The sequence below is a fragment of the Falco rusticolus genome, chromosome 6 (genome assembly GCF_015220075.1).
Source record: "Falco rusticolus isolate bFalRus1 chromosome 6, bFalRus1.pri, whole genome shotgun sequence".
Classification (NCBI taxonomy): domain Eukaryota; kingdom Metazoa; phylum Chordata; class Aves; order Falconiformes; family Falconidae; genus Falco; species Falco rusticolus.
Genome location: NC_051192.1, coordinates 53,272,575 through 53,298,016, shown reverse-complemented (window position 1 = coordinate 53,298,016; position 25,442 = coordinate 53,272,575). Strand labels below are relative to the sequence as shown.

The 25,442-nt window shown below is 42.8% G+C and overlaps 1 protein-coding gene across 7 annotated transcripts in view; it reads right to left on the bottom strand.

Moving 5' to 3' along the window:
* Positions 1-24,791, bottom strand: part of SMOC2 (SPARC related modular calcium binding 2) — a 149,378-nt gene extending 124,587 nt beyond the window's left edge. For 3 of the 7 annotated variants that reach the window (XM_037392066.1, XM_037392067.1, XM_037392068.1), the window contains exon 1: positions 24,146-24,791. In XM_037392066.1, coding sequence (XP_037247963.1) covers positions 24,146-24,220 — 75 coding nt within the window. In that variant the 5' untranslated portion in view covers positions 24,221-24,791. The remainder of the gene's footprint in view (positions 1-24,145) is intronic. The other 4 variants (XM_037392065.1, XM_037392072.1, XM_037392073.1 and 1 more) reach the window with 2 other exon arrangements.
* Between the last annotated feature and the right edge of the window lie 651 nt (positions 24,792-25,442).

Here is a 25,442-nt window from a genome sequence, read left to right as displayed (position 1 = left end):
AGTGATGAATTCACACACTAGCAGTAACTGGCTAAACAAAAATTCCTGTGGTCTTTTATTGTGGCTCAGAGGATGAGGGAACTAGAGTCCCAGCTATCTCTGTGACTGGTGGGCAAAAAGCACCATTTTTCCAAAACTGTCAGTGTGACATTTGCAAAAACACAACTGTGAAGTGGAATAGCTCATCTGTGTTACTCTGCAAGAAGAGCTTTATACACTGCAGCTAACTCTTAAGACTCCAAAGACCCATCTCTATCTAAACATCAGTGATCTTTATGGCTATTTGTCATTAAAGATGATAACTTGTCCACGTGAATTTAATACACTTGGAAAACATATTTCCAAATAACTGATTAATTTCAGCTTTTCTGTTAATTCCTGGTTTTGGACTCTGTACCAAGCCATTGTAAACTATAACAGCATACGCAGCTATTGCTTTTTCTTGCAAGTTACATAATCCAGATCAGCAGCACTTAAAACGCTCGGGTCCAGGGGTTATTTTCCTCAAGGAAGTTCACAACTTTCCCTGCACTGTGCTATTGTCCCAGTGAAAATATAACTACCTACCGGATAGAGTTAAAGAGATTTGCAGCGTGTGTTTTAAACACATTTGACTCCCTAAAGCGTAAATCATTAGCTAGCTTGATCAGCCTGTTCATGGGACACATTAATTGGGATAAACAAAAGATAAATAAGTATCCCTTTTTCAGCGCCAGCAACTCAAAAGACATTTCTTTCCAAGATCGGGAGTTGAAAGTTTCCAGGTGAGATCAATGTTGCATGATTTTTGCCCAACCGATGGCTAGTTGTCATATTTAGTTGGGAAATTAGTTGGCAACACATTGCACCTGTACAAAACCAGACCTGAACACAATGAATTGTACATCATTTCCCTTTGATATTTAAATGAACTGTAGATCCAGCACAGAAAGGCATCCCCATCTACATTTGGTTGCTCTTCCATTAACTCACACTAAAATCCTCTTTGCCTTTATATTGCCATTTGTTATTTCTAAGAGTCAGGCATCATGTGGGATTCTTACGAACTGTAAGCCTACCCAGGAAAGCTGTAAATTACTTTATATCACAGCATTTCAGTTGGTGTGAGTGCAGGTAATAGAATTTCTGCTGAAAATGCTCAGCTTCAGGAATTTTCCTAGCAACTTAAGAGGCTAAGAATCAATTTATTATTTTATCCTGTGCTTTATCCTTTTTAGATTCTATTAGTAGGAAACCGCCATGGACACAATCTTAATTTTTTTTTCCTGAACTAGTGAACCCAATCCAGTTTACAGGAGTTAGTAAAGCGCTGCTAACAATAGTGCCTTTATTCTCAATTAAGTATGATCTTCATGCTTTCAGGAGCCAGTTAGATGTGGATCTGCTCTGTTATTAACAGACAAGAAAACCGAAGAGGCGGATGAGGTTTTTTTGTACGGACCCACTTGTAATGCAACCTTCAGTGGAGTTTATCCTTCCAATCCTGAAATGTGCACAGACCAGAAAGCATTTTCTGTCTTTTCATTTCAGGAAACGTGTACGCTTCATCTGAGGACACCTTACATTTTTTCCTATGGTAAAAGTCCCTATTCAATATAGGATCTTCTAGGGTGTTTTAGTTATTTTCATTTCATCCTTGTAGATGAACAGTCTGACTACTAGCTGAATAATATGGGCACATCAAGAACCATTGAGGAATGCTGCCTATTGTCACTAAACACAGTAGCATCTCACAGAAGACAAAATAAATAGATGTCACTAAGCCATCACCATGATCCCAAATCTATAGGTCAAACTCTTCCAAGTTGCAGCTGTGCAATCACTTCCATTGGAATAAAGTTTCGCTGCTACAACAGGGAATAATTTTCCTCCTGTTATCTAATGCACATATACAACAGCTTTTATCACAAAAGTAAAATAAAAGGTGGAAGATTTAAGGGGTGTTGGGAGCTGGACTTCAGCATAATTCCCCAGAGTTCCCTTTTGAAACATGTGCTGCAAATTCTCTGATACAGGATGCTCCAGTATTCTACAAAGACTACGCAATTTAAATACAGCAGTAGCTTTAGCTGAGAACATTGGCACTGCATTCACAGCAATTTTGGGTCAACTCACAGAAACATACACAGGGGATATAATGGCTTCAGCTGTAACTCTTCCTTTTTCCATTGTTTCTGTTATGTGGTTTAGGGAACATCTTTTCAACATTCTTTGCGTGCTCCCCTTCCCACCAGCCCCTGAAAGGGGGGTGACTGTTAGTCTTCCAACCATGAAGTTGTGGAATGAATTCCACACATCACTAGTGTGGGAAGATTCCATCTTCTGAGAGCAACCACAAAGCTCTGAGCACCAAGGTTATGTTATGGCATGCAAGCTGGCATCAAGTCCATTCTTAAGTTCAGGCCCATGGTCTTCTTCACCTCACCACCACGTAAGATTTTCCTGGTAGTTGCTCAAACTGAGTGACACAATTACATGCCTAACAAATCCTAGCTTCCATCCCATTGCTCCCCCTGAGAGAGGATTACATGGGCAGCAAAGCTTTATTCTCACATTAGCTAAACCAAAAAGGTGAGGTTGAAAAATTTCAATTTCCTCTGGACAAAGAGGCGGAGAAGTTCTCAATTGTTCCTGCCAGATAGCCACCAGCTTCTGCTGCCTCCAGGCCAGAACAGCTTGAGATGCACTTAATTTGGAAGTCCCTGAGAGGACAGGATGTTTCTCAACTCTTCTTTCCAACTAATTCACGTCTCCTCAAGCAGGATTTCAAAAGTTCCCTTCACCAGGTTAAACTGGACGAACCAAGACAGCTGACCAGCACCCCTGACACCGCTGCTGCCTTACAGGGGTACACACACCACCTCACAACAGCACTTCCAGTAGTTTCACAGGAGTTCACAACCTCACATTTCAGAAAGTCCTACCTCATCACAAATACACAGAGATCTTTGCCCTGAAGATGTTAGAAGTGAAGAGGATAGGGCAGGGCACTGATGTAGCCACAGTGGTTCTGCAGAGGGATCTGCCCCCTCTCTGAAACCTGGCTGCATGGGAGACTTTCCCTTTAGGCAGCACAAAGCCAGAAGGGCTCAGGCTGTAGCCACATGCTGAAATAGCTGCTCAAGGCTTGTACAGTACTGGCAGCAAAGAAGAGACTGAGGCCACCAAAATGGACTTCCCCTCAGTGAGGCCACTGTATAGTAAAGGGCCTGAAAGACACTGGATGGCATCATGGAAAGAAAGCTTAATTCCCAGACAGGGTATTGATCTATATTTTCAAGGCTCCTACAGGATAGAAACATTATGGCTTTTTGACCCTCCAAATTCCCTCCCTGATGCCACCTTGAGCAGAGGAGTTAAATCATTTCCTGGATTACTGTTTGCTAGTGCTGTACAACAGATCATAGGCAGCCCCTACATGAGGCAAGATATAAAAGGCATAAAACAGGAGACTACTCCTGTCCAGAGCTGCAGTATCCAGGTTCCTTTCAGCTCCAGAGAGCAGGGGGAGGGCATGTGCTCATTTCATATTAGGCAAAGAATTATTTTAAAGTCATACTGGGAAAAGCTACCACCTTAAGAACAGCCTTCATTAAGTATGGTCTCTCCACTAGATTTTGTTTCTAGCCTGAACATTTAGTTCAAATCAGGAATACCAAATATTGCCTTGATGATTTAGGTAACAAGCACTACCCACTGGCACCAAATGAAGCTGTTCCCATAGCAGGTTTAAGCTGCTAGTCACAGAGAAACAACCCACTGAAAGCCTACCCGAGAAATCCCGGTCTGTTCTGTCATCAGCAGCACTGAGCAAAACAGCAGCTGAGAGCCAACAACCCACACAGTATCCATGCAAACATGCATCAACAGACTAGCCCCATCCCTACACCTCAGCTCTACCAACAGCTCACCCAGACCTCTCTTCAGCTGATGTATCAGACCCTCTGGCACCACCAGCTATAAAAAAGCCAGAGAGAGGGTGACCTAGTTGCACAGCTGATCTCCATGAAATGGAAATAATGCAAATGGGAAACAGGTTTTATTTCTTCCTTCCCCCCATTAAATCCATATCATCACTTCATTTGATATGCTACCCAAAAATGTGTGTTGCTAAAAAGGTATAACTCTAACTATATTTTGTTAAAAAAAAAGGTTATTGCAATGAGGTGACAAAATCTGCACTAAAAGGAACCTCAGTGAGGAACTGAATGGATCACTCAAGGTAAATGCATTTATTATGAAGGCAGATAGGACTCACTGATGCAATTTTGTCTCCACATATACTCTTACCATGTAGCTCCCATATAAAACTTTTAATCATTTCATGAGCTAATACCTGTCCCCACATATTCTCTTACCAAATAGCCCCTCTATAAAACTTTTAATCATTCAGTGAGCTAATGCCTATCCCCAAGAAAGGCATCAAAGCATGTCAAAGAAGCTTTCTGCACCAAAAAAATCAGTTACAAAAATGTACAAAGCAACTTTAAAATTTCTTCCTATCCTTTTATTCATTTAATTTGATCAAGAATGTAAAATCTTCTGCAAATCCTGAAACTGAATTTGATTTAGTGTCCACCCTTATGGCTAGATATGACAGTAACATAAATTACTTTGCAAATGCTTTCAGTCCAGAAGTTTCTCCTAAAGTCCAGAAAAAAATCCTGATATGGTGAAGTAACAATGCAAAAGCAAAAATATCATTTCTGGTAGAGCAAGAAATGATAAATGGATATTTGTGTTTTTCTAAAAGTCTTCAGGGAGTAGAAAGTATCTCTCAGAATTTTATTGTTGTCTCAGAAATGCTGATTGCTGGCAAGCACCTTTTTTTTTCATAACTGCATTTACAAGGCATGAAATGTGATCTTTCATCAACATGAGATGAGTTCTTGTGGTCCCACAGCTATTTCTGATGAGACCTTGCAAAATAATAGAAACCGATTTCACTAAGCTATTTCTGGGCTGAACATCTGAAGGCAAGTCACATGTCTGTTAGTTACCTGTAACATGCTTATTCAGTTTAGCCTTCTGAAATTGGAAAATGTTGACAAAATGATGTGATGATTACAAGCATAGTAAACTATGGCATCCCTGCAGTGCCTGGTGGAGAACTGTACTGCCACATGAGGTTGGATGTGATCTTGAGCAACCTGGTCTAGTGGAAGGTGCCCCTGCCCATGGCAGAGGGTTGGAATGAGATAATCTGTAAGGTCCCTTCCAACCCAAACCATTCTATGATTAGGGTTGATGTGGGTCGGCGTGTTTACACAGTGTTGCATGAATCTGAAAGCCATAGCAGCTTGGGCACCATGCCATGGTAACACAGTTACGCTGAGCTATGTGGTCTCTTGTAACTCAGGAGTGTTTGTACAATACTTAGCTGTGCAGCACAGAAACAGTTACAAAGCATCCATCCTGCTTCCTTCACCTGTACACACAAGCACAGGCATGTACATTGACAGACATGGGCATGTCCCCTCTGCAACTTCTGTCTCTGGCAGCCTACCCATGCTTTCACAAGGTTTACTTGCACCTCTCAGGTTATATGATGTGGAAAGCAGGGAAAGCACAATGGAAAGCAATTTATTCATTTCCTGTTGCAGCTTGCTCCAGCGCATACTCAGGGAGACTGTGGATGGGGGAACTTTATCTGTATGCTGGCTATCATATCAGATATATTAACATGAGTGATCAACAGCCCAGTAACTGCTGTTTCGCAAAAAGTACTCAAGATTATGTGGGAACCTACAAAGACTAGCGCTCCCTAGGCATACTGGGTGATAGCTGTGAGACTGTGGGGCACACACTGCTTCCAGTCTAAGACAGTCCTCTATACAGCTGGTTGCATTTTTCTACAGTTTTTCCCACATTCCCCCTTCAGTATGGTCTGTTTTCATGACTAAGGGGATGTTGAGATCCTTAGGTTTGGGATTGTGCTAGCTTCTTTTTTGTAAATCTCCTTCTCCAAGGGAAAAGCCTTCACTCATTAAAAAAAAAAAAAAAAAAAAACAAAAACACACACAAAAAACTTCAGCATAACATACGTGATCAAATGAGAGGTTTATTTTCTCTATTGCTTGTGTATTTCACAGCAACTCAAAGCTATAAAATTTGTATTATACAAAGTACAATGCTACACGGTGCCAGCTAGAACACAGAGGTGTTTTACTGGGGTTCTTACACTGCCACCAACTAACACAGTTTCCGCCCTTCAAAACTGGAAACAGCTTGGTCTTTGCTTGCCTTAAGTTGGTTTCTGTCACCTTTCCCAGATCAAGAATCTGGCTGCTAGGATTTTTCGTCGGAAGAATTACTTCGCTGATTATACAACTATTTTTTAGGGTGCATTCCAGACTGTAGCACTTAAATATAATGTTGGATGTCCAAGCACAGGTCCTGAGAGCATGCCCTTCACAAAGCTTTGGCTGCCTGGGCTCAGGGTCAATGTAGAGACAGCCCAGCAGTGGGCAGCCCCTTTGCCCCCGATGTCCCTGGGGAGAGGCTCCCAGGCAGTGACAGAGAGGGGACAACCCACCTGGGGCTTGCCCCTGCCCATGGGAGCTGCTTTTCAGCTAAACCCTTGCTGCTCGGCCTCTGCCTGACCTGCTGCTGCTGCCCTATCCCCATTGCAGCTTCACCGTGGGTTCTGCTCATCCAGACCCAGACACCAGTCTGCGGGTGACAAGACCAGCCCATCCCCAGGGAGATGCCTGATGCCCGGGGCTGTAGCTGCCCAAGGCCCACACAGCTGCCCTGCTCCTGGGTGGGGGGTGGGCCAGGATCTGGCTGCCCATGGGGAGCCCCCACCACTCCCACTCCCTGGTCCTCACAGTGCCTGACACTCTCATGTAGACTGCTTGCCTTTTACATTACATTTTTTACCATATTAAGAGGATTTTGGCAGCTGTGGTTGTTCAAGTAGAAAGGAACTGGTCCCCCGAGAGGGATGTGTCATGATTTGCTTTGGACTGAGGAAGGGGAATTCATTTTTAATTGAATAATATGAGGAAAAAAAGCCTTACATGTGCTAATTTGTTGGATTAAAATGTATTTAGACTGGGTTATAGGGATGTTTTGACATTGGGTAATTAGGGTAACTAGAGAAGACATTTGTAAGACTGACTATGTGGACACTAAAGATTTTGATACGAGTAAGGTCACTGTGACACTAAGATCAGGCAAGCGATATAAATGTAAAGGAACTGTGCTTACCCAATGAAACAAGCAGCTTGAAAAGTAATTTTCTATATAACACCCATGATATCTTTAAGAATACATAAATGAAATAACTTGGAATTTTTCTAAAGTATGTTTGAAGAATGGATCTTTGGAGACATCTCACTAATCATTTCTTTAAACTTTTATAGATTATCTTATCTGCCATGCAAAGAAGAGTCTGAGTATGAAAAAGATAAAAAAAACTGGGAGAATAAAATAACCACTTTTATTTTATGACGTTTGTCTTTGATGATAATTATATAAACAGATTTTTCCCCCCCTTTTTCTGCAGGGGTAAACCCAAAGCTGTCTGTGAACATTGTAATATGCCTGATCAGAAAGTTAGCAAAATTCAAATACCAATTTTGCCCATACTTCAGATGTACCTGAGAGATTTTTCTGTATTGACACATCAGTTAAACAGTATTTATTATGCCTTCTAATGTTTCAGGAATAGAGCCCAGTTTTACAAGCTATTTCAACACTGGAAAACATTCTGTAAAATCAGTAAACTCTTTGGACGTTTTTGCCACTCTGTATTGAAGTACAGAAGAATGAATTGCCTTTATGAACAGATGGCTTGATACACTGTTTCTTAAATTAGCCACATCTTTTATAAATTCCAAATCTTTTATCAAAAATGTATATTCTCATATTAAAAATGGTAAAGGAACTTTCAAAAGGAGAAAGAGTAATTGCAAAAAAAGGTAACACTGAGCACTGCTATATTGTCTTCACTATTGAAATAAGGTGGTTTGATCACTAACAAAGAGCTAAGTTAAGGAAGTTGAAGAGTTTGCAAATTTTGCAGAATACATTTCAGGTTAGGAAAGGTTACTTCTAAAACCATATTATCTCCTGTTTAGTTGATATCCTGTGACTGGTACACCACAAAACTATACACCTAACTATAGTAACCCATAGTTGCATCCATCTTACACCACACATGAAATACTACAGCTGCTTGAAGTTCCTTCCAATTAAAAACCCCTTCTACTTAAAAATAGCTAGATTTCTAGCACTCTTCTCTTCTGTCAACTCTTTTAGGAAACAAAACTCTTTGCATTACTACACATTTCTAGAGTACAATGTAATGACTACTCCATCCTCTTAAGCGCACCAGCACTATAAACCCAGGATTTCAATAAAATACACAAAGTTTATACAAAACTTTCAAAGAGAAGAGCTTTTTGTTAAGAAATATTCTCTTCAAAATTACAACGTTTCATAGGCAAATTGCCTTTTCAAAAAACATAAGAAATTTGCCCAGATTTCTCTGTTTCTTTCCTTTATGCTAATACTGGTTTTAATCTCTTGCAGCTTTGTTCACATAATTCTTGTCATGAAAGAAAACATTTAGCCATTCAGCTAATCAGATTGACTGAGGTTTCACTTCTTTTGTTATTGATAACAATTATTTTTAAATCTCAGATAATGAAAAACTATCTATCCATAAAAGAAAGAAACCAGTTACAAACAAAAAAACAAAGAAAGGAGTCAGTACAGGCATGTGCATGACTTGGGCAAGAGGGGAGCATTTTCTCTAGACTGCCTGGAGCTAGATGGCTACCTTGTATATGATATTGATTAAAACATTCTTCTCATGTGCTTTTCTTTTTTATCTTTCAAATATGTATGCACCTATCTTTGGATATACGTGACTTTATTTTTTCAGCCCATCTTATAGTTGGTATTATATATATGTAATATAGATACAGAAGATATCTATATCTTTTTTGGCCTTTCACAAATGCTTTTTTAGTCAATGAGGGAACCATCCTTTTCACCAACACAGTTCCCCCTGGCTCCTAAAGAACTAGGCTTTACAGAGATGATGGTAAATAAACAACGACTGGACAACTGTAGCTGTGCCTGGTGTGTGAGCTTCTTCTTAGACTCAGCCATCAATCAGAAGGGCAGCAGTGATTTACCAGTCACTTAAGAATAAAGCAGAAATATTTGTCCAATTTTTTGAACCAAACCTGTCTCCTCTGGTTCTGAGAGCCATTGTAGGCACACTGTGACCAGTGTGGCTTGGCCATTACCAGAGCCTCAGGACTAGCCTCCAAGCCCTAAGATAAACTTTCTAGGAGGAAGGAGTCCCCAGACAAATTCCCAAATGACCTACCACGTCCAATGGAACCGCACTTCTCCACTGGACAGATCGCCACCCTCTGCAGGGTAAGGGAAGCATCCATAATGAAGGTGAGTGCCACTGAGAAATTATCACTCGGGTAACAAAGCACTGGGTATATATTTTATTAGGTGATGAGCAGAAAAAGGATAACATCTGGATTCACAGTTCATCAGGCTAAATCTGCCAAGTCTTCAATTCATGTTACAGTGTATTTGAACAACACCGTAACAGTTAAATGGACTCCAATGGCACAGATCCTAATGCAGTTTGGAAAATGAAATAGCAATCATGAAGCGGTGTTCACCTTTGACATGAAAAGCGTGATGAAGAAAAAAGTGTATCTGAGAGACAGTGTATAGTCAACAGCTGTTTAAGAAAGCAAAACAGTGAGCAGCAGAGATCTCTGGGATAGAAAAAACTTAAAGCCTTGATAAATATGCTGCAACAACAATGCAAGTGACCCTTACACTGAAGGACCAACCCTCCATTTCATAGCACCATTCACAGCTTCAGGTTAATGGACATGAGGGAGTACTGGCCACATTAACTGAAATAACAGCATTCACTAGTTTCATGCATCATACAGTTACTAAGATGGAGGCTGGCAGTTGAAAATAAAGACTCCCACACTGCATGCTTTCATACACAATCTGCAGAAGGAGTTTTAATACAATGCACAAACACTTCCGAACAACAAGCAGATTCTCAGCTAATGGAGCAGCAGGTGAGCAGGAGGAGCCTCACCTTATGCATTGCAATCAAACTCGGCAGGATTCCAAGCCATGGGGGCACAGCAGGACTGATGGAGAGGTGTGAGTTTAGAAAACAAAGTGTATTGTGAAACTAACACACACTGAATGGGTTTGCCTATATAATGCAGTCAAGATGAGTAACAGGTATCTTAGCGTTCCCAGTTCCCTGAGCTTCTCTTAATGATTGCCTTGATGAACAACACACATACATGGCCTCAGCTCTAATTTAAGAGTTGTATGTGCGGATAATCTATGTGACTGTGACGAATATGAAACCTTTAGAGATTGCCTTATAGCTTGCTTGTAAGAAAATAAATTTATAAAAATTAGTCCATGTTATTTATAGTCCATTTTATTTTGGAACAAACATACCATTTGGAGGGAGAGGGGAGAAAAAGGAAAAATACTGACACTAGAGCTCTTTTCTTCTCACACTTTTAGCATGAGTACAGCTCCCCATTCTGTTGACCTTTATTACAGGTTCTGCTCACTTCTATTTCAGCTGACTCAGTGCCTCCACCACATTCACGTACCTTTCAGCCAGCGTTTGGCTCCCAGAACAGACTTTGAAGCCTTCACACAGCATACCACTTAAGAATGGCTGGCTCTCAAAAGGGAGTCTCCCCTTGCTGCCAAAATCAAAACCATTATTTTCACCAAAAATACTGGACCAACACTTTTGTTATAATGGTTTTGGTGAATGGAGGATTTAGCTTCAACTTATGAATGTCCTGTCAAGAGACTGAGCTGTATTTGCCCTGAAGAGTGAAAGGTGGACAGGATTTAACAAGCTTTATTTCACAAGTTAGTGGCTATTTCAGTGGAACTTTAAGTTCTGTAGTTTTTTGCCAACAATATGCAAGAAGCATTAATATGATGACAAGGTTGATTCAGGAAAGTAAATACCACTCGGTAGCAGCAGAGAGCAGGGACGGGTGATTTTGTGCCATTCCTCTGGTATATGCCCAGTGGTATCCTTCAGCTGATCACTCTCTACCTGTATGTACAAAAAGCTAACAACATGATTCTTTTATATTTGAGGGGCAGGGGTATGAACAGTCCCACCACACAGACATGTACAGATTGACAGATTTTATCATGTCTCCAAGGCCTCATGTCCAAACATGCTCATCGACAGTATCAGTTTCAGGTACTGCAATCATCTCCCCAAGCTCCTCTGCAAGCTCCTGCCCTTACAGGGGACACCCACAGTCAAGTTAATTCTCCTTCATTCCTTTCAGTAGACTAAATAAAGCTTCCCTTGTTCCAGAGTCAAGAGGACAGACACATGTCCAACTTTGCATTGCTCAAACTCCCACTGGACTCAGGAGGGTGCGGTTTGAGAAGGTTGGATGCATCCATTATTAAGACTGTGGAATATTTGAATCACCATCATACAAAGCCTCTGGCACCTATGTGCAGCTGTACCTTCAGCTCCTCTATCCGTGACACACATGACACGATCAGAGAGCTTCAAACTTACTTCTGTTGAGTGCCTGCCTCGGGCATCTCCGCTCTCCCAGTCACAAGAGGGTGTACAAAAGCAAACTGATATTCCAGAGGGCCAGGACAGAAGCTGCAGTTGTGACCCCTCTTTTTATTGGGCAGGACTGCAGCATGATGAGGCAGAATCATTTCTGGTCTCTCAAAATTATGTAGTAGGGGGGCAAACCAACTTACTTCCCCTCACCTATGCTGTCCCACTCTTCGAACTGCCTTGCAGACACCTGGCGCACATCCCACCACTTATTAAACAATGCAGGACACAGAATGTGTGCCTATGACATATGCAGCCCTCAGGCCATTTTACAGTCACAAAGAACTGATAGGAAATTAAGTAATTAGCTCAAATTATACTTTGTTAACAACATCTAAATGACACTCCACTAAACAGTAATGTTCTAGCAAAACCAGAAAGAAATATTTAAAATATAATCGCAAAGTTTTAGAAGGTGTTGCATTCAAGCAAGAAACATCAGGTATGAGAAATAGAAAGCATCTATTTCTGCCTCTCAGACACACATGCACACCTGCTTTGCTGTTGCTGACAGCAGATAGCTGCAGGGTTCTTCCTGAAAGACATCCTGCATACCACAAAATAGCTGTAGAATATGAACTGTGACCCCCTACAGCTTTGATAGACTTGTCAGTTCCTCTCAAGCTTTTCCATCCATCATGTGCACTCTTTCTAATGTTTAACTCACTGATATGAAGATCCCTTGAGGGAATTTCATTGCATCGCTGACACTGCTTTCGTTGCTGTCAGGAGGAAATAAGGAGTTTTTACATTTGTAACCACCTAATTTCATTGAGCACTTCTGATTGCTTCTTACTCGTATTAAATGAGTGTGATTTCCCGATATGTTTGTAAAATGAATCTCACTTTGGAGCTTCCTCACCCCCAGGTGTGTGGACAAGACTCAGGATAGCAGTTTTAAAGAAATAATTTACTTTAGTGTCCAAGGAGAGAAACTGTAACTTCTTGATTGCTCCTGTCATAATAAGCAATTCAAACAGTAAAAGGCCTTTCTGTTCTCTCATCATTTAGGATAATAGTCAAGAGAGCTACTAAAATAAACCCAACTATTGCCTGAGGCAGTTCCTGAAGTGGACCTGACTTGAGATTTGAAGGGAGGTGGTGTTCTTTTCAGTCTTTAGATAACACAAACTTATCAACTACCAAACACATCTGTCCTGCAGCATCTCCGACACAGTCAAAACCTAGCAACTCAGAAATCCTGTCAAATGAAAACTAACACTAACCTCCTATGCATTGTCCCCTTTCTTAAACCAAAACACACAAATAAACAAAAAGGAAAAAAAAAAAAATCAGATCAAAGGGGTCAGATCAAATTGCATAGACTTCAGGAAAAAATGTCTTAAATTCTGGTTATTAAGCCCAAGGAAACTTCAGAATTTTATGGGAGTTTTCCAATCACCGTTGGAAAACAAAAGGAAGAAAAGCATTGTGTTGGAATGTATATAGTCCACCCCTGCATACACATGTATGACTGACATGGATAGTCTTCACAAAGGAGATAACAATCTAGGGAATTTATTACAGCTGACGGATAACATTTTGAAGCCCCAAGTAGCCTATAGGAAGAAGATCTGTGCTCCTTGATAATGCTTGACACCACTTTGAGGTTGTCAAGAGAGACTTTGGACCAGTTTTCCTAGAGGGTTCTTGGTGCTGCTGCTATAGAAAAAGAGTACATTCAAGAGGTGGTGAATGCAGCAGCAAGAACAGCTCTGTTTTTTGTCTGCATCCACAGGATGGACATATCTTGCATCCAGACCCATCTTTTCTTCCTCAAGAAAAGGTGGGGAAGGGCAGCAGTTAGAGAAGCTTCCAGTTCCATGCTAAGCTACATGCAAAAAGAGGAAAAGGCATCCAAACATTCCCTTTATGCTTTGCAGGAAAGACCAGGCTGCACTGGTGCAGGGCTGTGGGGTTTTTTTAGGGGAGAGTTTTGCACCACAAAGGGAAACACATTCCACAGCCTGAGAACCCCAGCTTTAAAGCAATGATAAGGTTGAAACACTAGGCTTTTGCAAGTCAGGAAATACCAAGCAGATGACACTTGGCCCTCAGCACTATGCAGAACCCTTTGGCCAGCAGCATGACAAGACCAGGGAATAGAATCTTTTGCTCATCTCTTCCTGTAGTGCTGAACTGATTGTTCCAATTCTTTACAAAGGGTAGACTGGGTTCAAAAGGAAAAAAAAAAAAAAAACAAACAGGCAAGTCTAGCCAGCTTGGATACTATGCAGAGGATGTAAAGAACTAGACCACAACTGTCCAGCTAACTCCATTATTTGTGTTCAGCCTCATCTGTAAGCAGGTCTCATTCAAGATTTACTCTTATTTATTATTGCACTTGATAACGATGGTAGACCAAGAGGGCTAACCAAGAATGAGGCTCTTTTGCCCAAAACATGGTACAAACCCAAACAGCTCACAGTCTATACATAGACAAGGCATAAAAACACTAGGGAAGAAAATGTACAAAGGGAAGAAGATCAACTGTATGGAGAAGGAGAAGGTTGGAGAAAAATCTGCAGAGGCCAGAGACAGCCCAGTCAAAAGTGAGTCACAAAGGATGTCAGCTTTGAGTCCCTTGGGCTTATTCCTGCTAGTGGGGTTTCTGCTAGCTCTTTATTTTGGTTTTCCCTCAACACTGTATGTTTTGTGAATTGGTTATTATCTCACCATTTACTCTATCAGATCAGCAGTGCTGTCTGCTGTGCTTCTGTGGGTTTGTCACCAGCCACCCAGACACATAAAGCAATCTCCATCAGCCGTTTCATCTTGGTGTCAGATCTGGCTTTACCATCTAGTAGAAAATACTCTAACTTTCTCATTGCCTTGCATCTCTCCCAGTCTTCCGTCTAATGAACATAAACGCTGACACTTCAGAAGAGCAGCACTGTATACCCATTTTGCACTGGAGAAAATTACTGCACTAGGTGCAGACAAGTAGACATTTGAGCTCTGCTTTTTGTTATTTTTCCTTCAGAAAGAAATCCATTATCAGTGCATGAACATTGCCTTGTAATTTTATTGCAAGCTAATAGAAGTCCATCACCAAGCAATGACAGAACTTTTGCTCTGGGAGTCATTCAGCACCTGAAAAGGGGAAACTTAAACAGAAGAGCAATTTACCAAATGAACATTTCTTTCAAAAAATCTTTCCCTTTCTCGTAGAAATGTAATTTATGGAACCTTTCAAGAAGGAAACAAGATGGAAAGATAAAATCTCCTGTTCAAAGTTCAGATTTGCAACTAAATCCACTTAGGCTGAAATCTATCAAGAATTTGACATGCTTGAAAAATGCCTTCTCAGGAGGACCCAGTCTGAAATATAATCCCATTTAATACAGTGTGGAAAATAAGTTGTCCACTTTGTTTTGTCTTGTTCACCAGAATTCATGTAATAAATGCTGCAAAAAGAAATAATATGGATGCATGTAATGAAATGAATAGGCCATAGGCATTCTGCAGGCTGAATGCCTCCTGGTGTCCCACAGTCAAGAGCAGCTCATATGTTTGGCCATATTTTCCCTCCTGTCCACACCAGTCTGCTCTGAGCTCTCACGAGTGCTAATGGATAATTAAAGTCAAGGAGAGCCATGTCATTAAGGACATTTTACTTTTACAGAACCACATTCTACCTTTCAGTGGTTTCTGTTGAGATTTTTCCCATTTGAGGATCTATCTGATGGGCACCTGAGGGGCACGTACTAAAAAAAGAAGGTCCCCAGTTTTCCCCCTCCTCCCCTGGGGACTGGCACAGGGTAGAGAAGCCAGGGGTTCCCCTACTTCCAGCCCTCCCCAGACTGTGCTGCACTTGAACTCCCTCCCGTGGTGGATCCCTAAAGGGTCCCAGAAGAAGACAGGTGACCTCCCTGCCCCTAAGGATACTGTGCAAGTGATGCCACCAAGGTGTATTCGCAATGGAATGGACAGGAGGAGAAAGATCTGTATAGACCTCCCCTCTCTGCTTTTCATCTTATGTCTCTGAAGTCTGTGATGGCTGTCTCCCACAAGGAAGCCATCCTACAGACCAGAGATAATTTAATAAACAAATAAACATATGGTCAAGTCAAAGCCTTCTTTAGTTTCTTTGTTGCCAGTCTTTTTTCATTTCTGTATCCTCTTGTGGGAACAAAAGTTTCTTTAGAATATATGCTAACCTCCACTACAACGTAGCATACTTGGAACCAGGTTTCACTTATTTGATTTAATTTTTAGATATAAATTTTTACTTTGAAAGTGACATTTGCTACAGTGATTTTTCACTCTGATAGGCACATCAGTCCACATGATGGCTACTCACTGGCCTTGGGCGGTGCCATACAGCACTATTGGCACGACAAGGTGGCCCACAGTGACCACAGCACTTGGCAAATACAGCCTTACAGAGCCTGGGTCAGCTTTGCTGGCACTCCTTCGGCTGCAATAAGTGGCACCAATGTGGGTGCTAAAGCAGACAAGAACTTATTAAAACACTCTGACTAAATGTATTAAATACTTCTTCACCTATGCAGATGGACATGAGGAGAAATATATTAACTGGGGCAACTGCCCAGTTCAGAAGCCATATTGAACGTGTCCTTACAATACCTGACTCTGATAGTAACCCTCCTCTTAAGAACATTAGGTTCATCTCGCAGACCCAAATGGGAATCCAGTGTGTTTGGATGAAGGCAAGTGCACTGCAGCCAGCATGGCATGCATGTATCAGCCTCACTGAGAAGAGATTCTCACATTTTAATATCACCACCTTTCCAACATGCTGCCAACACCATACTTTCACTTTGTATTTTCCAAAAATGGGTCCCGGTTCTACCATTAGCAGAAAGATGCCACTGTCAAGAGCAGCACCTAGCAAAGAAAAAAGTTTGGGAATCATTTCTCTAGACTGCATGACCTAGAACCCACACTTTGTGCCCTGTGATACTTTAGGACACGTGGTCTGGTTTAATAGCGTTTTTGTTCACGTAGTCGTGTTATGGTTAAAATATGGCTAGATGGTTTTTGTGTGTCCACCAAAATGTCCCCCTCCCTTCTCCCCCTCCTCCAAAGTAGTAATGAGACTCAATGACAGACTTTTACTCAGACTAAATTCTACCACTCCTCCGCTTTACTCCAGATAAGAGCAAGAGAAAGATAATAAAACTGAGTCATTCCCTTCCCTCCCCAACATCCACGTATGCCTGCAATCCATAGGTTTTCTTTGTACTGCAGCTTGCTGCACAGATCATACCGAGGCCATCCTGATTACCATTAAAATTACTCTTTATCTGATATTAATTTAATTTCAGAAAAATGTACAGACCTCTCCTGAGCATTTACGCTGCTTATTCACTGACAGTATCTTGCTTTAATCCTGAACAAAGGTCAGGATATTGATAAATGTATGATAAACCTAGCCTGAGCAAAAGACTGTGAGCACTTTATGGCAGCAATTCTATCCTGAAAATCTGTAAAATACAGCAAGCAGCCATGGCATAAATAAAGAAAGAGCATTCCAGAGCAATGGAATTTTTCTTTGTTTTCATGTAAGTACTCTTTAGGTGCTCTAGGACAGAAAGTCAAAGATTTATAGCATATGTATGACAGCTAATTTGTATACAGTTTAAAACGAACACCTAAAAGACAAGAAGGTATACTATTACAGCTTCAGAAAAAAATTAAGGTAACACAAAAGAAAAAAAACTGTACTCAGTGGCTCTGAAGATGACAGAACAAGCAGCCTAAAGTAAACGAAGAAAAAAATCTAGGTTTTGGATAGGTATGAGGTAAACATTCTTGAGCGAGTTTTGTAGCAGCACACTGAGCAAGCCAGGGAGAGAGCTGGAAAGGATGGCCTTCAGGAAATGTTTTCTCTTTCCGCCCCAACAAGAATTCTAGGATGTATTCTCTATTAGCCTGGATTTTCAGCAGCTGATGAAATACTTAGTGGTCATTTTTAAAAGCTAATAAATTAGAAAGGGGGGGGGGGGAGGGGCGGGAAGGGGGAATTACTGAGGGCAGTTACTAACTCATCAAGGCATTTTTTTCTGCAAGGACTGGCTAAAACTTCAGTTTGGGGGACAGACTCCACACAAACTTACTTCACGGGTTCTGTGGTAAGACATGACCCTATGTTAACTTTGCTTCTTTGAAGACCACTCATAATTTGGTTGTCACATTAAGAAAACTGCCAATACTAAGTGTTACCACATCAATCTAAATAGCAGTCCCTATGCTTTTGGGTAGCTTTCACCTCCCTGTAACCAAAGTTTGTATCCTTGTATCCCATGCACACCGTTGCACTACACCAATGGCTGTAATTCAGAGGAATTCCCTATGTAGATGGAGCAACTAGGCAAAGATTGGAAAAGTGCAGGAAAAAATGCACCTATTTATGCTATACTTGCTCATCTCTGCTCAGTTCTTTTCTTATGTCCAATTTCTTGTTACATCTTAAGTTATCCCTCCTTTTCCTTTGGCACAAATTATTCTGTGCAGCATCAGCATATTGTAAACTGTAAGTTTTTTCCTGACGCATTTCCTCTTTTCAGGCTTACAGTCAATGCTGCACTGGAAAGTGTTTTATCTACCACTGTAGATAAATATGAAGGCAGTGATTATCAACTAATAACCAGAAGTGGATAGAGAAATGTTAACAGAAGCATACCCCATGAGATTACGCAGGGTCATTAAGACCAGAATGATTGGCATCACCAGAATTTTGTTGTAGAAGACAGCAGAGGGGCAGAGGAGGGGAGGGTAGTATTCACACAGGTCAAAACTGTTTTGACTATATTTCTGAAGAAAACATTCCAACTTCTCACTGTGAAATGACCTTCACATGGATCTTTCATCTGAACTTTTTAAGAATCCTCCTCCAAACACAATATTGAACCAACCAGAAAATTAAGAAGCTTTTGGGGTTTGATCCTAAAGGAAATACAAAATGTTTGGAAATCCCCGAGTCCTTTGCAAACTGTAAGCTCCATGCATTCTGCAGCTTCCCCAAGAACATACAAATTTATTCAGAACAAAAATGCCACTCCTGAACCAAACGCAGGCCTTCATGTGCCATTCAAAAACAGGTCTTTGATCCCAACTCTTTCTTACTCAGTTTTTAATTTTCAGGCGCCTCCACACGTCCTGGTCTCAGCCCTGACAGGAAATGCAAGTACCAAAATTCCGTGAAAATGGCTGCGCCTGTGGTGAGGCTGGTCTGGCTGAAGAAATGGAAACACTAGCAAAGTCCTGCGTGAGCCAGATCTTGAAAAGATTCATAGCCCAATTTCCAAGCCAATAGGGTTCAGATAGGTTTTGGATAGCAGCTAAACCTTTGGAGGCTTCTCAAAATGAACCTTGAGACTTGCTGACTGTCAAGGAATACACATGGCTGTTCCTCAAGGTATTCAGTGGGCAAGAGGGGATGGATGAAAGCATCACAACTGGTCAGAATATGCATAATCTACTTCTTTTTGTTTCCTCTGTCCTGCTCTTCCCTCCCCACCCACATTCACTTGTGGTCTTCACTTCTACTTTTAAAATCCTACGGGTGTGCAGTCAGCCTTCCATCTCCCTTATGTCTTTCGCATTATAAGGTCCAGTGTATGTCGGCTGCATACAGAAAAATTACTTCTAACCCCTGATCAAAAGTTTTGCTGACTCTTTCAATAATAACTCTCACAGGTTTTGGTTTTGTTTCTTTAGTGAGAATTGTCTTGAGAGTTTATTGCTAGGAAGCGTTTTTGAAAGTGTTTTATTTTCAGAGCTGATGTACCCTTGGCTGTACCAATGCCCATTTGCAGTAACAATGCTGTTAGGATCTGGAGCCACTTACAGTTTTATTTGTGGTCTTGGTTTTTCAGTCACAATTAGAGTAACTTTTCCAAATGTTTGGGTTTGCAGGCGCCATCCAAACGGGTCCTTAACTTGGAAAGCTTTGATTGTGTTTAGCTTCCCTTTACTGAACTACCTTAGTGGTCCATCTTATATTGGTGAGTGTTGTGGAAGCTATCCAGGGCATTAAATGCTTTTGAATACTCACAAAGCATGTGCCAAGGGAGAAAAAGAAAACAATTGTTCCCTGAAATATTCACTTTCTGATGAAAGGAACTTTTAACAGGCAGAGGTGTTCATTTCAAGAAGTGATTTCAAGCAAACTTTCTTCCTTTGTAAGATCTAAGATCAATATTGTATTGAGAAGGACACATGGTTCAGCAAGGCTTTGAAAGAATAAAACTAAATAGTTTGTGGTATGTTATAAGTCATCAAGATTTTAAAATAAGAAACACTTGTGCCCTATTGTTTGTACAAGTACATGCACACACAACACCGCAACTGAGATAAAAGCTAAGCTGATGGTTCCAAAAATACAGCACGAATGATGCCAAAGTAAGTGTGGTGGTAAGTGCAGTGATCATAAACCTACTTATTCGAGGAACAAAATGAGCTTCCTACAAAACATTGTGTTTCAAAACAAAAGTACCTACATACTCAAGATATGACTGTTCCCCTTACACGATATGCCAGTAAGGCTCAGTTCTCATCGGTTTCATACATCCAGAAAGAATGAGCACATGTCACAAAGCAGAATAAAAATACAGCGTTGCAAAAATGCTCAACAATGTGTTACAAGAATTTGAGGCTATTACCTGCCTTTCCATAAACAAGGTAAAAGGACAAGGCTACTTAAGATATTTTCTGGAATGTAAGAATGTTTTACATTAGCATTTGACACAAGGGGAGGAAAAACTAGGAGCAGCCAAATTGGCTACAGTCCATCCAGATCTCATGGTTTGTTATGAGACAGCTCTCAGCCTACCTTTCCAGAATGAAATTCATTGTTCTGTTGCCAATGTTTGTTTATTCGAAATAACAATAAATATAATACTAAATAATGTTCTCCTCCCCCATGCATCCCTGTGGCTCAGTTAGCAATTCAGAACTGCAATATTATGTTTCCCCTCACTTTGCCTATTATTGCAATATGCTCCTACTCAGGAGCAACTTTAGCAGAATATTTTTTGATTACAAGAGGCCAAGATTGATACAAATTCAAAGTACCTTTGGGCTACCTCTAACTTATTGAGCTCCCAAGAACTTCAAAACTCTTGGACCCTGGTGCTCCCCAACATTCAGGTGTGCATCAACCCACCCCTCACGTGCCTCCTGTACCCTCACACACAGACAGGGGGGACCCAAGAGAGTTCTGGCTGCATCCACAGTTTGGGCAGAGGCACATATTAAAACACTCATACACCCACTTTAGATACAGCCATGAGGACCAGGGGACCAGACTCCAGACTGCCTGATGTATCTCAACTACCTACTGACTCTTCTGATGTATCCACCTGCCAGAAATTATCCTGATGGCTATTATCAAGGTTGTAAGAAGCCATATGCTCATCGGGTCCTGCAGACCTGCAGTCACATAAGACTATTAGGCAATCAGAAATCTCTTGGAGGTGTTATTTGTGTGGAAATTCTGTCATTTCTTGCCATTGGACTATTGCAAATCTTCTAGTACCTGAAAATCACATATTGACCTGAACTATAGACATGAGTGGTTGTTCTGGGTATTTATGCCCAAGAGAAATGCAAAAATATTATTCCTGGTTACACAGGGATACAGCTCTGTAAACTACTGAAAGTCATCTCTGCACACAATACTCACTCTGCTTCTGGAGCTAGTAAGCACGTGAAGTTAAAACAGCCCAAAAATCTGTTTAGACAGATGAAAAACATAAAGACAGATGCTGATACTCCCCTCCCTGTGTGGCCATCATTCAGTTTGTCGCTTAGAACCCAGACCTGTTCAACACACAGGCAAGGAAAAAAACTCTGATCCACGTAGTCACCTTTTGCAAAATTACCTTAACTTTAGAGTTGCTTCTGCTAGAGGGAACTTCAATTTTATTATTACTTTGTTCCTAAGGTTCATCCTATGGCAGATTTACCTTTGCAGTTAAGGAGACTGTGCCTGTGATATTAGCACCACCTGGCAAGCTGCATATACCTGTAACAGCGTGATGCCATCAAGGGTGTGTGCACCTTCTCCATAATCATCCTGCAGTTTTCATGAAGCGCAGGTCTGCAGTGAAACACACTCTGTCCCTGTGGCCTCTGGTTATTTATGAAAATACCAGTCTTTGCTATTCCTCCAACCACAAATAAAAAGAAAATCTTCATCTGATGTGTAGAAAGGAACGGTAGTTCTCTGCCACTGGCACAGCAGGTGAAAAAAGTCATACATTTTCTTGGTCTTTCTACACAGCTTGGAGGTTTTTTTCCTTACAATTACAATTGCAGATACAATCCATGAAATATTTGAGAAGGGTACATGTGGGAAGGGGTTATACATTCTGAGGACTATAAGTAAAATGACTGCAGGAGTAAGGAATGATTTAGTACTGTGGTATTTGCTGCTGCAATAGCACTGCTGGTTTTGTTGTTTAAATAGGGAAGTATACAAATAGTAGAAATAAACCTGCCTCATTCAAAGTTTAGTCTTGTGGGAAGATGTAAAAAGTTTGTATGCCTAAGTCTGTGTGCGTCATTTTCTTCCTATAGGTGTCTGACTGTTCATTACCCATTTAATGGACACATTTCTAATGTAGTCTAGTAATCATGCAGGCTAGCCATCTCTGTAAGAAGAGCACAGGCAGCAGAAAAATTAGTGTGGGCTCACTACCTACAGTCCTCTACTAACAAGGCTAACTAACTAACCCTACCAAAATGTTCAAGTTCAATTCAGTCCAAAACCTTACAGTCTCCAAAGACATTACCTTTTTGGTAGCAGAGGGTGGGGATTCCACCAGGATTGATTTTTCTGTTCAGGGTTCATAAAGATGCACTCTAATATAAGGTACAGAAATGAAAAATACACGCTCTGGATGAGTGAAAAATGGAACAGAGGGACTTCAGACATCGCTTAGCTAACAATGAAGTCAAATACATCTGCATGAGCCTATGACATTTGATTTTTAAAGAGTTTGCACAAGTGCCCTTGGCCAGATTTTTCTTCGCTTTTGTGAGGCAGGAAACCGCTCACTGAATGACAGCTACATTCAGCAGTGATTTATATACATCTATCAATAGGCTTTGGCATCATCTGGGTCATGTATCATTTAAAGGTGATACAACAGTCACAACCACTGTTATTTTATATTTGGACAAATTAATTTTCATTTTTCCAGTTGGCTTCCACACTAACATTTGGAACTTTTTTATGTACAGAAAAAAGAATATAACATGTAATCCCTTGCAAATTCTGTTTACACTTTTATGAAAGTGAACTTGGAGTTAAATTGCAATGCTAACCTGTTAACTAGAATAGTATATGTCACCTAACAGTCTGAGAATGCTTCAAATGAGGGTCTTAAAAAGTAAAAGATGAGAATCACTTGACTTTCTCCATCCCACACTTTGAAGTGCCACAAACTGTAAAATTCATGGAGCAAACTCATTCCTTTAAAGTTTTCAATTAACATCTTCTAATCTACCATTTAAAAAAAAAAAAAAAAAAAAAACCAACAAAAACCCAGACAAGAAGGCAAAACTTCTTCTGAAGAATTTCAGGTATGAACAGCTCAGACATCCCCCACCGCTGTTTCTCCTTGAGCTGTCCCTATCCACCCTTACTCAAAAAGAAAGGAAAAAAAAAAAAAAAAAAGAAAGAAAGAAAGGGAAAAACCCAACATCTCAGTATTTTACAGAAATTTTCTGAAAGACTGAGAAAAAAATAGGGTCTATTTCACTTTGCAACTGCCTGCAACTTCAGCATAATAAACTCTAAAGGGCACAGCCCTCACCAAAACACTTAAAACAGCTTGAAAGAGGTACTCACTGCCCGTTATGTTTACTCAAGCACTTGTTTAAAAACACATTTAAGGAAAATGTTTTTATTTCTACAGATTGCATTAATTATAGCTTTGCAAACACTGCAAGCTCTACAAGAAGACTGAACTGAGCTATTAGCTGCAAACCTCAGGTCTTGGCTAGAGAAGTGGTTATGGCTTATTTAGCCAGCCTAATGAATTGGCTCGCCCATCTCTACGCAGAGTTCCATGTTTAGCATCATGGAGCCTGGAATAGCCAAACTGGGTTGTTTCACGTCGCTTATAATTAAAAATAAAGTAAAATCGGTCAACCCAAGACGGTCCAAAAGCGGACTTCACTACAGCATTATTCCTTTTCGCGAAAATAAAAGCATTAGCACGGAGGTTAACGCTGGCCCCAAGCGCTGCGGAGACCCGCAGTAAACTTCCACTTCGCTGCCGCGGGCCGTGCCCGCCTTGGCGAAGCGCGCAGGGGCGGCGGTGCCGGCTGCTCCCCGCCCTGCCGGGCCAGGCGCGGCGGAGCCCCCATCCCCTCAGCTGGGGAGCGGGCAGCAGCCCCCGGCCCGGCAGCCGGGGGGCGAGCGCGGCCGCCCGGGGGTGCAGCGCATCAGCCCGCTCAGGTGCGCCCCGGGGGACCGACCCGGCGGGCGGGCGGTGCGCAGCGCCCAGCGGCGGGCGGCCTTACCGTCAGGGCGGAGAGCTTCTGGGCCGGCACGGCGGGCAACAGCTCCGGCAGCAGCAGCAGCAGCGGCACCCACATCCTGAGGCGGCGGCGGGCACGCAGCGGCTCCGGGAAGCGGAGGAGGGGGACTCTCCTCGGGATGGCGCTCCCCCCCCCCGACGCCTGCTTTGGCTCCTTTTCAATCGCTCCGGCTGGGAGGTCCCAGCTTGGGTCCTCTATTTGCTTTTTCCCCAGCCCAGCCCTTGAAATTTTAGGGACGGGTGTGCAGCAGGGAGGCGGCGGTTTCTCCCTCTCTCGCTTCTCGAGAGCCAGCCCCGGCGGGGAGATGCTCCCCAGCCGCCCCGCTCCCGCCGCCCTCCCGCCGCGCAGGCTCTGCCCGGGGGGCTCTGCCCGGGGGGCTCCGCCGGACCCCGCCGCCTACCGCGGGGCGCCGCGCCTCCCTCCGCCTCGGGCGGGTGCTGCCTAGCCCTGGGGGTCGCTTGCTTCTCCCCCCACAGCCTCGTCTCCCCGGGGCGGGGGAAGCGGGAGGCAAAGACTGGGACGGGAAGGGGGAACCCTCCCACACCACCGCTCCGGTGTCCGCCGCCGGCGGGAAGGCACTGCCGCGGCTGCGGAGCCTGGCGGTGTGCGACCTCACCGAGCCGCTCTTCCCCTTTTCCTCTTATCCTCCCCCCTCCCCAGCCCGGCCTCCGCTTTCTCCTCCCAGACCCACAGATCCTCGCCGATTAACCCTCCCCGGTGCTCCCGGGGGGACGCCGGCTTGCTCCCCACGAACGGCTCGTTTTCCCCCCGCCTCCTGCTGAATCAACATGTACAAATACCGGCAGCCCCTGAGGGGGTGAGAAGCGCCCCCACCCCCGGCCCGCTGCACCCCGACCCCCTCCCGGTGCGCCCCGAGCCCGGCCCCGCCGCTCGACGGGTACCGCACGGTGCGGGCAGCGAGGGCCGGGGCAGCCAGGGCTCTGACGGGGGCGAACCCCGGCAGCAGCGCCCTGTGGGGCCGGGGGCAGCCGGGCGTCGCGGGGGGCCGTCAGGCCCACTGGCACGGCAAGGAGCGGCCAGTGCTTGCCCGAGGCGAGTGGCCCGGGGAGGTGCTGGTGGCTGCGCTACCGTGCAGCGGCTGCCAGGTGGAACCTTCCCGCCCACGGTTTCGCACTTTTCGCGCTTATCTTTTAGGAGCCGAACAGAGGTCTTCGATTATTTCCTTACTGCGAACAGCCTGAGGGTCTCCTCTCCGCCCCCGGCTGCCTGAAAGAAACCCTTTCGCCGAAATTTTGTCACGGGAGGAGACCCCCGCTGC